A 14201-nucleotide genomic window follows, 5' to 3' on the forward strand; every position below is an offset into this window, starting at 1 on the left:
CCGCACGACAACAGCCCACCCATCGAGCCATCCACCTCTGGAGTCCTAACTCATTGTCCTCTGGTGCTGTTCGCTTTGTTTCTTTCTGCGAACTAGGTAAGGATTCGTAGAACCGATGGATTCATGGATCCCCATCAAAAGCAAGGTACCAAGTAAGTTGGCGTAGACCCATCAGCAAGGCTAGAAGCTGACTAGGTGAGTAGCCATGGATGTTTTAGTTGGTTGCTGTGGTTGATGGCTGGCCTAGCTCTAAGAAGTAACAATTAAATATTCCGCTTCCCTTCCATCATGTACTTCGTACGAGTTCCAACCCTTTACTGCCCAGTTCACGAGCAGATCCCCGCAGCCAGGAGACAAAGCTACATCCAGGTTGGCATTAACCAGATTCGTAATCCTGTAGATTTTTGGCTTCCGTGGGGCATGTCCATAGCAGGAAAGAGGTCCATTCTATCGTGCGATTCGTTAGAGAGCGGTTTGACCTGGATACTCTTGAACCCACCAAAGCTCCTACTAGGTACTCTACCTTGAACCTTTTTACCCACTTCCCTAGCACTTCACTACCACCCACGCTTCATGTGAGGATCACGATATGGGAAATAATTAGAGGGTTAAGGTTAGGATTAGGATAGTAAAGTTAGCAGGGCCAGCATCGCAGGCAGAGCACGTATAGCACGTATCGGTAATGAAGAGAAGAGAAGAGAAGCCAATCAAGAGAGGGTAAAAAGTAGCAGGTCTAGTATGATTGTGGTTATAGTTTGTCTATAATCTATAATAAGAGAAGAAAATATAGTGAGAGGGGATGAGAGACAGCAAAGTATCAAACAGACCCAGGCATTTAGACATTGTACGTACCTTTCTTGGTATCCCCTCACCTCGTCTCGTCTAACTAGCTACCTAGCAGCTACCTCGGAAACGAAATATATTCATTCATTTTTTTTTAATCTCCCTGACAACACCAGAGCGACAGGACCATCCAAGGAATATAATTGTAATGAGAAAATGAACTCCACTGGCGACACCAATTGATACCACTAAATCCCGATTTTTCTTGTTTGCTTGGATAAACCCTTAGTTAATTCGAATTTATTTATCTTCAACCAATTCGCACTTCTCAATTCCTCTTTTTCTCTTACTATCACGACTACTAACCCTTTTAACTTTCGACCGTCGACCCTTCCCTTCCCTTCCCTTCCCTTTGCTCCCCTTGGGTTCGTCTTCTTCAACTGGACGCCACCAAACCAAAGATCCCTTGCGATAATTCCGTCGTGGTATTAAACATACCAAGGGAGCAAGAAAATTAGAAAAGGTCAACTTCCCCCACACCAGCCTTTCTTTTATATGTGAGATATATCATCGACCAGGGCCGACCATCCTTCGAACCTACCATTCGACCTTTTCTTCCGACGAATTGATCTCTCGACCTGAATCACGACCCGATCCTCGAGTAATAATCCGGTTTAAGCCACCAAATTCAATCATCGACCGAAAAGTACATACCAAAAGGCAATACAATCAACCCGATAGGTTTCGATGCACCAAGCATTCCAGTAATTCCCATCGGACAACCTTTCAATCTCTACAGCTCCTCGTGAACCAGCAGCATTCTACCATTGTTCGCAGTTTGTATAGCAACGACATTTGGGAATATCTTCCCCATTTGATTGTTTGCCGTCAATCTGATCTCGGAACACTTTACATCTATACTACAATTTATAATCGCGTCAGCGGATCTTCCCTGCAGTGGACTTCAGTTGAATCAATTCAATTGATACTCTAAATTATAGGTATAATTTAGAGTAGCCAATTCACCTCTTGAGCTCACATCCCGTTCACTATGGAGTCTTCACCCATAGCTGCAATGCAGCCTTCTTCATTTATGCCAGCTTGGGCTAGAAATGACATGTATGCCTCTCACCCACACGCACATATGTCAAACGTCACTGCAAATTCTTTCGGTCCAGGTGCTTTCGACTTTCGGGATTTGAGCATGAAGCATTCTGCCAAAGCGGATTACTTCTTGGTCAAACCTGTTCGTGGTTCTTCACCTACAGCAAGCTTGGCGGCAGATCTATCTCAAAATTTTCACATTGATATGAGGTACATTAAATTCAAACCATCTTCATCGCGTGTATGCTTTACTAACATCAATCATTTACAGTCCCCAATTACCAACTCCTCGTCGATCTCTCTTCACATCGAATCTTTTTGGGACATTGGATGGTAGGGGTAAGAGTTGATCTGCAGGAAGATATGACTGGAGATGTTAACAAGATATAGATTGTGCTACTACTCCTCCTTTACCTTCCTCCTCACCAGGTCCATTGAACGAAAGAATGGATATTTCCCCTCTTCCACATAAGCAACCATATTTCTCTGCGCAAATTGAGATGGCTTCACCTACACCAGCAGGTACACCAGTGGAAGATACAGCTATGGGGTCATCTCCAATTCGTTCTAGTCAATTGGACGCCCCAAAACCTTTTGGTGCTGAGTAAGTGCAAATTACACATTCCAAAGATTATCGTACTAATGCAAGCTACAGGAGACGCAAAAATGGATTATTACGACCATCCCTCTCACGTTCCAAGGGTTTCTCGACGAATTCCCTTCCTCGACAAAACGCCGAAAGTCAATTGCCTCCCTTCCGCTTCGGTGCTGGAAGCAGCAAGTTGTCTACCTCTACATCAATGTCTCTGGGCGAATGTTTCATGGAATCACCACCACGAGAACGTCCTGAACGTCCTTCGGCTGGAATCATGGCACCACCACCTCGATTGAGCAGACCATTCTCAAGTGTGTCAAGCAGAGTCGTCAATGGATCACCAATTGGTAGCCACTCCCGCAGAACTTCCAATCCGTTGGTTCGGCCTAGGAAACAATTTCGACGATCCCTCAGCATGTTTGAAAGTCCACAAGATATTGTCAAAGAAAAGGGAAATGCGTCGAGCAACTTGGAGACCGTCATGGATGTTGATGAAATACACCAACCAATCTTACCACACTTTTTCCAAGAAGGTCAACCTGATAGCATTCCCAGAATTGCCAAGGAGACTTTATTGGAAATTCTTGATGGAAAATACGATGATGAATATGACCAACGAATGATTGTTGACTGCAGATTCGAATATGAATACGAAGGTGGACATATCGATGGTGCTGTCAACTATAATGACAAAGAATTATTGACCAGTCAATTGTTTGAAGAAAATATCCCTGGCAAAACCCTCCTAATCTTTCATTGCGAATACTCCGCACATCGAGCACCCATAATGGCTCGTCACGTACGACAACAAGATCGTACTACTAACGTCGAACAATACCCAAAGCTTTCTTACCCTGAAGTGTATATCCTGGATGGTGGTTACAGTGCTTTCTTTACAGAACATCAAGGCCGTTGCTTTCCCCAGAATTACGTTGAAATGGATGCTAAGGAACATGCTTACACATGTGAGCGGGAAATGGGAAGACTTCGACAAAATAGAACCAAGCTCAGCAGAGCACACACTTATGCCATTGGCCAACACGGACAAATTGATGATAGCCCTACTGCACCCAGTCGATCAAAATCGAGTGGCAGTGTGTTAACGACAGAAATGACGAGTTCCCCTATGATGAGCTCTCCTATATTTTACGACCGAGGTACCCCACGAAGACAAGTCTCATACTAAATAATACCTTTGCATCTGATTTGGCGTTTAGCATGGCATTGCATTCTTTCACTCGGAGTTTTTTTGGTATTTACAAGTTCGGAACAGAATCCGACACTCATTACAACAGGTCGTCTAGATACCCTGACCTGTTTTCTTTTTCTACAATTACTCACCGATTTTCTAATTTCTCGGTTGAGTCTTCCTTCAGTCGTCCGTTTTTCATCTTCGAAAGGTTTTACGGAAAGTTTTTCTATATCAAACAAATTTGCTCTGGCGTATTGGCGTGCATCTAAAGAGTTCCTGTGTCTTGCTTGTCACACACACCCTCTCATTGTCTAGGTTCTACCCTAAACGATGCATTCGACATACTTTTTGAGTTATCAGCGAGTCCTTTTTTAATATCGATCATCGAGTCGATTCAGCGAAAAACAAACCTTTCTTGGATCAGGAATCCCGGACCACAACATTCTTTTCACGACCCTTTTTTTTTATCACCATGAGAACGGCCCATAAATGGCCGAAACACGATGACGTTATCAAATTTCTTTTTTGCAAAGAAGCAAACTTCTAGTCTTGCCATCGACTAAAGAATGTTTCAATACTCTCTACATCAACTCAAAGTTTTCTAACTCTGGAATTTTTTCCAAATCGTACATACAACACACACATGCACATGCACCTCACTTCTATGGATTCGAAACATTCGATTTGCTTTCAATTCCTTCGACTATTTTCACCATAGACCGATATTCACTAAAACTCCTTTAATATTTCCCATCAATCAACAAATCGTTTGCGTCTGGATCTTGAGCTTTACTCCTTTTTAATGATACGTTTGACAGTTACATGTGCATCCGCAAAGTTAAGCTTGTTTGCTTTTTCTCGTTGCTTTTAAAAAGAAATACAGATGGATTGTTAAGAGATAATGATTGACGTTAGGGGCTGTCAGAATATAGGGTGTGAAAAAAATGGATGATCAGGGGATGAAAAAAACTGATACCTTTTTCTCGTAATACAGTTGATGGGTTGGAAGATGATGTAGTAGCTGGGCTTTCTGCTACTTTTGTTGGGGTGAAAGAGACTTACCTTTATTTGTTTAACTGTATGAGTGTTTGGAGTACTAGGAATAGGGAGAAGGAAAACGAGGTGGAGAGCCGTATTTGCAACCCTAAATGGGTGTAGAGTTTTGTCACACGCTGATGAGACTGCTACTTTCTACTTACTTACTGCTTTACTTATACCTCACGAGTATTCTTGAAAAAAGAAACCGTGTTGAGAGATGATACTTAAGATGTGAAATGAAAAAAAAACAAGTTAAAAATTTATATCATGGGGTTTTTGATTGAGTGCTTATGATATATAAAAGGTTGATGCCATTCAGTGGCTAGATATTTGTATTTGGATCACTTGTCTTTGGTATTCATTGACGGTAGGTACGGTACGCTAAATAGGTAATATCTTTGCTTTTACTTAGGTGTCCTTGATCATTCATCTTTCTTTCTTTCTTGTGTATACTTATATATATCTATGTATATATATATTTACTCACTCACAGAGATAAATTCATCTACCTACGTCTGGTCCTTCATTTTCGATTCCTAGTGTCTATCTTCCTATGTGTAGGTATCTAGGTGTATTCACTTGTGTCGTTGGGCCATCCCCTCCTTTCATCGTACTCGTAGATTTGATGAGAGTGTATGTTTTATTTTTATCTCATGGTGGGTATAAAAGCTACCGAGTTTTTGATGTTGATGCGGTACAATGCCCCAAAGTTTGGTCAGAGATGGGTCCTGTAAGACCTCTGTCTTTGAGAAATTTTCAATTTGAGTTGTGTTGGGTTTTCATTCGTTGGATATATTCTGCAGCGTGGCGGGAGTGCGTCGCGCGTATTTGTCGTTTGGATTTTATTATTGTTGTTTCTTCATTCCTTTTTCTTCATTCCTTTTGGTTGGTGATTTGATATTTCGAATTTTGCTGGCGTCGATCAATCGTCACTTCCAATCTTTCCCGCCACGTTTATTTAGTCTTGCCTCGAGACTTTGGTCTTGATATCTGAAGATTGTTATCAATCGAATGCCAATGAGATAACCATATCTTCACTCTCTTAATATGGCGACGTGGTCAGAAACCTTTCCACCCTTGTCATATTCTAGCGTAGATCTGTCGAACCCCTTTGAGAGATTGGAGGGAGGCTTTTATATCCGAATCGGAAGTCAAGTTTGGAGGAATTACTGGAGGATGAAAGTAAGAAAGTATGGTGATGATTCACTTTTTCGTTTTTGAGGTGTCTTGACTCTTGATTAGGAGTTGGTGTATCTCATACAAGTTCATGATTCCCTCTTCATCGATCTCTGGTGTAACCTCTACTTTTGAGACCGGAGCAGAGTTTATGAGGGGAGGAGGGATATATAAACATGTATCTCTTCACGTCTTTGGAATATACAACACATTAATAAAAATATCGAAAGGTATTATAGGCCGACTGCAACAGCAGATGCATATGCTATATCTCTTATAGCTAGCATCGATTGTTTTCTAGTTGAAGAATCAAGAAGCCAAGATTGTGGAAGGGGATGCGAAGTAAAAAGAGAGAGAGAGAGAAGTTGACGGTACCTGAGTATTTACTGTCACTACTCCAATATTCAAAATTGTCGTTGATTTTATTTACTCCCATTCTATATTGTAACTTACTGAAGTTGTTGCATCTGGATTACTCTACTTGTAGTATATAATTGCGAGAGTTCTTGATTGTAAAAGTCGCACCATCTATGATTTGGGTTTTGATGTATGCTCGAAGTCTCCTCAGCTCGCATACCTCTTCACGGGTTGCATTTCTTTACTGCTTAATTGTGGCAGGTCTAGTGTATATATACTACTAGATGAGATAATCACACATCTCGAAGTCGGGAAATAGAAAGAGGGGAGTGGAGGGGAGTCTGGGGTGGGGGCGAGATTCAGGTGGTATGGGAATCATGCTATGAAAAGTCAAAGTCTGCGTATTTATTCACTCGTCACTCTTCTTTGCCAGTATTCTCCTCGTTTTTCTGCTTTATAAGATGCCTTATTTTCTTCTCTCTCACTTCTTGCACCCAGTAAATACCATCATCATCTTCAATGTCTTTAACGAGACGGTTAATTTTTGTGATTATTATACCAAACTTGAGGCAGAAAAGTTGAAGCCCAAAATTCAAAACCCCGTTTCTTTTAGATTTTGATATAAATATTCCAGGTTAGGAAAGTTGCATGTGTCATGTTATGGGTTTGCATGCAGTTAATGCTCATATCTTCGAGTACCAGGAGATGTAATACTTGAAACGAGTATGTTTTGAACACAAACTAGACTCGAGACGTAGTAATGTGATGTTGATAGTGTGAGAAATCGATTCCGGCATTCTTAGGAGTGAGGGTCAAGGGGGGAAAAGAGAAGAGGAGGCTGTCTGTTTGTATCAAGCTGCTTATGCTGTTGTTGTTTAATCCATAGAATCGCTTGTATTCATACCGCTTGAAGTATTTTTGGGTGAGATTGTAGCTCACACTTCACTTAATATGCAGCATCCAGCCTTTTGCCTCTGCTACAAAGAATAATTTTATCAGTTACTTTGTACTTGTGTGTTCCGGTAGCTGTGCTGATTATCTTATTCGCAGGTAGTGGGTGGATAGTCTTTATATAGCAGAAAAGGTTTCCAAGTAGATGATTTATTCACTCACTAATTACATTCCCTCAACTGCTTCCGTCTCCAGTGTACGCATGATGTTATCATGTAATTACAAGCTCCGTTCAATGGTTATATAAACGCTTGCTCGAACAAGATTTCATAGAGCCAAGATTTCCGAAGAATACTGTTACAATGGGCAAGGCGGGATCTTTGACTTTGTTGATAGATTCTCGATATGAGTTGCATTAGGTTAGGTATTTTGTATTTGTAGAACAATGGATAGATAAATTAGTAACTATACTGGTAGAGACTTATTATTTTTGTCGTTTCCGAAGGTTGGGAAGATGGGTTTTCTGAGATAATAACAGCTAGTAATTGTTGTTGTCATTCGACTTTGTATTATTATCTCCGAACTTTCAAACGAGCTCCCGCTCCGCCAACAACTCAAGAGTCGAAATGTCAGGAAGTATTTCCGTCTCTAGCACTACACTATTCTGGGCTAATTATAATAATCATGATAGCTTTCCTACAATGAGCCATTGATCTTAGGCTTTGGGACTTTGTAATCTGGTTAAGTTGTGACAGACTAGGAAGAGAGGATTGTTTATACAACTTGAAAACAAAAAAGCAAAGTGGACTTACAGGATGAAATCAAATCCGGAGAATCTAGTAGTGAATGTGAGATCCGGAAGAGGTATTAACGTGATTTATTGATTCAAGATCATCAGTCACTCATTCACTTACTCCTTCCTTGCCTGTTTAGTTTCTCGCCTTGCAAACTTTTGCTGAGGCTTATTTAAGGGCTCCACCGAGAGGCTCCCTAGAGCACAAACCGAATCCATGCCGTCAGAACTAGACGTTATATAGCGACAAATTTACTGTCGACGAGTTCATATAAGTTTATTCGCTTTGGATATATGATATAATATTCAGTGTAGGCAATAGTATACTATAGTAAAACGGTGGCGCGTATAAAGCTTTTAATACGGTAGTTAGTGTGTATTAGATAGTTGAAAACTCACTGCTGTAAATATCACTCAAAACTGATATCTACAAAGACATACAGGAAAACTGAAATATAAAAACCTAAAAATAAAAACTAATCCTAATAAAGCCTAGATAATAAAAAAATATTACTCAATTATCTCTAGATTTCTCAAAATAATCGAATTTGTTAATATTTATATTCAAAAAGATCAAAATATTTAATATTAATAATTTATTATCAATCAATTAATAATAATTCAATTAAATATATGATTTGAATATTATTAAAATCTAGGGATAACCTCAAATTCATATATTTCGGTTTATTCTATACCAATTAGATATCCTTATTCCTGTATTCCTGTATTTTATTAGTGGTATTCAATATTAGAATAATATTGAATATCTTTAGTGGTATCGAATTCCATATTATGTATGTATATATTTCGAAGAAAAATCGATATGTACTATTATCTAGCCTGTATACGGATTACGGGAAATACTATTGCCTACACTGATAATATTGGAAGTTCTGATCTAAAATCTTGGTGTGATGTAGGAGGAGCAGTGTTGCTTGATTCGCCCATTCCGCTTCAGATGATCGAACTCAACGAATATAGGACTAACACATCAATGATATAGTTCTGATAGTATTGTACCTCGCTGAAGATATTAACGAAAAAGAGTAAAAGTAAAATCTACCTGACCACGCAACTAAAGCTGGGCCAATGTGAGCTGATATCTTCCCAAATTCTGCATTCGGATCTGGTAGGTCATATACTCTCATTCCCCATGCAGACCATATTCTAATGTTGAATGGGTCCAGAGTTCTGAGATTACTTCATCATAATCTTTTAATTCCATCAGTATTGAGACAACAGTCATGTTCATATCTACAAATGCCAACATTTCTATCCCGAGCCTTCTTTAAGTTCCGCGCGCTAATTCTTTAGCCTGGAGTGCGTGAAATTCTGGTCTGTTTCCGCGTCACACTCAACATGAACTATATTTGAGGAACCAAAGTCAGAAGTCTTTGAGGAAGAATTGATAGCTTGCGCTTTTACGTTACAGGAGCAATACATTTCGCGTGAAGTTGATATTGCTCCGCAAATAAAATGGGATGATATAAATGCAACATTAAGAGAATCGTGAGCTAGAAAAATTACTCCCTCAGCTTGAGAGGATGGAAAAAATGTTGTTGAGGTCTTAGAATTGTGTACATGTTCGTCTGTGCACAAAGGGATAAGACGGTGTTTGAGCATGGCTGCCTTATTCTTTGCGCCTCAGAGCTGTGTCTTAGATTTAGACAAAGAGAAGAGGCATACAACCATCAATTTGATGTTTCAGATTATTTGGTGGAGTGGTTGAAATCAACAGGGATTTATCTGTTGGGATGGGGAAAGGAAAGGATACAGATTGGGCAGAAGTTCTCACTTATTGGGAGTAGTCTTCTATCCACCATGAGAGCTCTGAAATCTAACCAATAAATGAGGAAATCAATAACTTCAAAGATTTTGGAGGCGTATGCACGCTGTAAGTATTTTACTTCGCTTACGGCTTCATGAAACCACGATTGTTAAGTTCAAAGAGAAGCTTTAGTATACAAGAAGCAACTATACAGACCTGTCCTCATCAATTCTAATTCCTCATCAACAGCATCCGTAAAATTCACATCACATATACCACCCAAGTATCCACAACATCATTACTCAACAACTCGCCCTTCTCATCAAATCAAATCAAGAAAACAAACCATCATCATGTAAGTACCACTTGTTAAAGATCAAGTCTCACCACGCTAAAATACACACAGGTGTGAGAGGACCACAGCTAAAAAGGTCATCAAGCGATTTGATGGAGCTGTCCAAATCGAAACCTTCAGCAAGTATGTGGATTGTCAGAGAAAACATTGCGCAAGCTCTGGTTCTTACAATTCTTCGCCACCGATGGGTAGCATCAAGAACGGCAACGGGAACACGGATGCAGAGAAAAAATAGGAATATTCTCTCAGGTTGTGCTACGACTTTTCCTGTTCTGCTGAATCTCCTTCTGGGCACGGGTGCGTGGGAGATTTAGTTTGGAGATATGAGCGCAGCTACGGATTGATGGGTTGGACGCCGAGGTTGAGATATTTGGATGCGAAGGAGGAATATGGAATGGTTTCGGAGAACACAGACACAGACAAATACCAAGTCTAGGTTCTGGAACACTTGCCCTGATTGAATTTTGAGGGTGCCGTGGTAGTGGGGGACTCATGTTCGTTTAAAGCGTAACATTATTCATTGAAATGGAATTCAGCATTTCTTGCTATGAAGAACTTCTTCTCAACATGAGATGACATCATCCTGTATATCGTGATCTATGAACTGCTCCTTTTTGACCTTTAATGAGATCATACCAAGTCCCACAGGTGATATTCTCCGCTCGGAGAATCTGTAGCAAAATAATACACGCCTTGAACACACTGCACAGTAAAGAATTCAAAAATATCACCCACGGGATGTCAAAGTGAAAAGAATAGCTCATTGAATATCATCTATCTGTTCGTTATCAAAATCATAATTGATACACACAAAAGTACAAATGCCATCCCTGCCCGACTCCCAACTCCTTAATCTATCTTTTCAACGATATCCTCTAATGCCATAACCGAACTAGAAACTCCCATTCCTCATAGATCAAGTGGATATCTCTTTCTAATCTGTCCTCCATACTTATAGATCAAACCTGTTGCGGGAATCATCGCTACAGCTATGAACCCCAACATGGTGTTTCCCCATCCCAGTCCCAATTTTGCATAAATGCTTGGCGCAGCTAACGGCAATAGAGCGCCGAAAAGACTCCTACTAGCCGTCATAGCTGCTGTCGCACTAGCTGCAAAAAGAGGGAAGCTATCAATAATATATGTCTGGATAGGAATGAAAACCCCCATCATGCCGAATCCGAAGGGAATCAATCCGATAACTGGTATGATCCAATGGGCGTGTTTTTCGGCCGACCATCCATACCAGAAAAATGTGATGGGAATGAATAATGAAAAGAAGAGACAGGCCGGTAAACGCATTTCCGGCTCGAAAATACCGTTATTTGCCGCGGTCATACGTATCACTGTCTTGTCGGAGATTTTCGTCACGAGAGCTAGACCCGAGAAGAATCCAATGCCGATACCAATATAAGCAAGACCACAGAGTCCTACACTCCATCCATATTGCTCTTGGAATACTGGTGTGATTGTAGTGAACAGTAGGTACAGTAAGCTGTATGCAAAACAGATGTATATCGAAAGTATGAAAACGATTGGTGACATGAATAACATCTTGAGTGGTCGAAGAAGGCCGTTGAGAAGAACTGTTCTGGTACTAGGATCGCCTCCTAAATCATAGCAAGACAATAAATCTGGACGATTAAGCTCTAGCCGAAGCTTTTGTGTTTTTCTTCGGATTAAAACAGGAGGATAAGTTTCGCGATTGAATATTTCAATGCCAATTGTTGTTACTGTGCCAGCACAGAATATAGCCCAGAAAATCCAATGCCAGCCAACTCTTTCTGCTATGAAGCCACCGCAGATGGGTCCTACTACTGGTCCAAACAAAGGACCAATGGTGTACGCTGCTGAAGCCGCTCCACGTTGCTCGCGTCGAAAAAGGTCAGCTATCACACCACCACCGAGCGCCAAACAACCGGAACCACCAATACCCGCAAAGAAACGAAATATTATGAGTGCGGTGAGGTTAGGAGCAAGAGCGCAGCCAATTTGAAACAGACAAAAGACGATATTGGATGCACATAGTACAGGTCGTCTTCCATAAATCTCTGATAATGGTGATAAGAAAAGAGGTCCGAAGACAATGCCTAAAAGAAAGACCGTAACAGTAAATGTGCTTAGTGTTTCATTATGATTGTTGAATGTCTCTTCGATGTAAGGCACACCAGGAGCGACCATAGAAGATGCTAGAGGACTGACAACAGTGATGCTTGATATTAGTCCGAGAAGAAGCCATTTTCGGCTTGGAGGAAAGTTTTGAGGGTTATTTGGGTCGTCCTGGCCATCCCAACCAACAATGCCTGCATATAAATCGGTTTCTGGTGCCAGTGCATCACTGGGTTTAGTTTGTGCGGGAACATCGTTTAATTTAACATCCGTCTATATCCAGTTAGTCTTGGAGCAAACCAGGAGTCAGAATACATGCTTTTGGATAATTAACAAGAGCTATGTCTGAGAGATTTGATGGATCTTCAAACTTGTGGCTGCTAACATGACTCTTATGAGTGCTTCCAGTAGGAACTCTTTCTACAGAGTACGTATGTGATGTATTTGAACCATATAGTGTTTCCTCGGATCCAGCCACTCGCGTGTGTCCTCGCTCTTGAGCTTCCAACATCTGTATCGATTGAACGAGACTTTCTATGTATCTACAATCGAAATAATGGTGTGCTCAGTCGGCCGCAATATCTTTGATAAACTTAAAAGAATGCCTGAAGATGATGGGGTTTGGTGGTGGGAATAATAGGTAGGAGCGATTCGCGCAAATGTCCTTCTTACTTTCAGTATTTTATCAAAACTCTGTTTCGATGCATTCTGCTCTACTCTTGGTGTCGCTGGAATGAAATGAATGATAAAAAGAAAGTGAGTCTCGAAGTAGAATGAATGTATTTGGGAGCAAATCAAGAATCCGACGAGAAAGAAATTATCTGAAAACCGTTGCAAATTACTGGACATGCAAAAAAAGTCAATGAAAATCTCATCGGGCAGCTATTTACACAACATCTCAAACATATGTTGTCCTTGACATCATTGTCCAACCTTCGGATCCGAATATACCCGGACAGAAAATTATGGCTTACGTTTCTCAGCTGCCAGTAACCTACTGTAATCATTGTATGATAAATTAATGAATATAAGCCGGATCCGACGAATTATTTTGATTTGAAATATAATATCACGGTACTCTCACAAAGACGATTTGATTCACTGTCCCACTCGCAATAGTCCAACAGATCAATGCGAAGATAGAATCAAGAGAGCGATGCTTTGCAAGAAGCATTGCTATCTCTAGCTAAGCAACTCGGAACCTTGCAGGTTACATTGCCAGCCAACAGCAAAACAATATCGAAATCATGCTGTCCTTGCCACTGAAACCTTGCAGCAGGCAGGATTTCAACATATTTGAACAAGAGGGTTGGAGCAGATATATTTCAAGCGGGCTTCACTGTTAATAAGGTTGTCGAGAAGCCTTTCTTGGCGAAACCGAGTTCACTGTATCCAACACTGAAACCCTTTCTCGATGCTATCGGAGGCACGTTGTATAGTCCAGTATCTCAGGAACACGCATATATTTCAGATAGGCTGATATGGTCATCGAGAAGCCCTCTTGATGGTACGAGGGTCCATTGTATCCAACATCGAAAGCCTTGTGTGCACCATGTTCACCTGGAAGGCTACCTCATCATGTGGCAAGAGCAGAAGAACGACTGGTGAAGACGAAAAGTTACAAAAATCTGCCTATGGTCGCACCGGGGTCAGAAGAGAAGCTGGTGAAGGTATTGATTGAAGGAACTGAAGAAATTCCAGAAGTTGAACGCATTGAGTATCGCAGTGTTGCAGTAGCGCAAGGCTGAGTCATACGTGGGGACTAGTACCATTTCAGCGGACCCCGAAAGTGACCCCATCGAGCCCATATCCCATACCAATACCCACTCCCCTCTCCCATAAACCCTGTGTATCAAACCAACCACACCATAGCCTCCAATTGATTGATTGATTGATTGTTCACTGCAAAGCCACTTCACTTCATTCATATGGTGCATCATTCACCATATATAAATCATCATCAATTGTGCTATCCAAGTATGATATGTGAATGAGTATATCAAGGTTTCGATATTCAACATTGCTACGGTGCACTAC

The 14201-nt window shown here is 40.8% G+C and overlaps 3 protein-coding genes across 3 annotated transcripts; 2 read left to right on the plus strand and 1 right to left on the minus strand.

Annotated features, from left to right (window-relative positions):
• The first annotated feature begins 930 nt into the window (after positions 1-930).
• On the plus strand, positions 931-4973 carry EAE98_004366 (uncharacterized protein). Its single transcript, XM_038951986.1, has 4 exons — positions 931-2097; positions 2159-2226; positions 2278-2491; positions 2543-4973. The coding sequence occupies exons 1-4, from the start codon at positions 1835-1837 to the stop codon at positions 3666-3668; spliced, it is 1671 nt and encodes a 556-aa protein (XP_038811522.1). The 5' UTR covers positions 931-1834; the 3' UTR covers positions 3669-4973.
• A 4807-nt stretch (positions 4974-9780) lies between these two features.
• EAE98_004367 (uncharacterized protein) lies at positions 9781-10290 on the plus strand (the record flags this gene model as incomplete). Its single annotated transcript, XM_038951987.1, has 3 exons — positions 9781-9826; positions 9950-10055; positions 10107-10290. The coding sequence occupies 3 exons, from the start codon at positions 9781-9783 to the stop codon at positions 10288-10290; spliced, it is 336 nt and encodes a 111-aa protein (XP_038811523.1).
• A 674-nt stretch (positions 10291-10964) lies between these two features.
• EAE98_004368 (uncharacterized protein) lies at positions 10965-12675 on the minus strand (the record flags this gene model as incomplete). The annotated part of the gene is made up of 2 exons (XM_038951988.1): positions 10965-12437; positions 12484-12675. 2 exons carry the CDS (start codon positions 12673-12675, stop codon positions 10965-10967), a joined length of 1665 nt encoding a protein of 554 aa, XP_038811524.1.
• Between the last annotated feature and the right edge of the window lie 1526 nt (positions 12676-14201).

Source organism: Botrytis deweyae (assembly GCF_014898535.1).
Source record: "Botrytis deweyae strain B1 chromosome Unknown BDEW_008, whole genome shotgun sequence".
NCBI lineage: Eukaryota > Fungi > Ascomycota > Leotiomycetes > Helotiales > Sclerotiniaceae > Botrytis > Botrytis deweyae.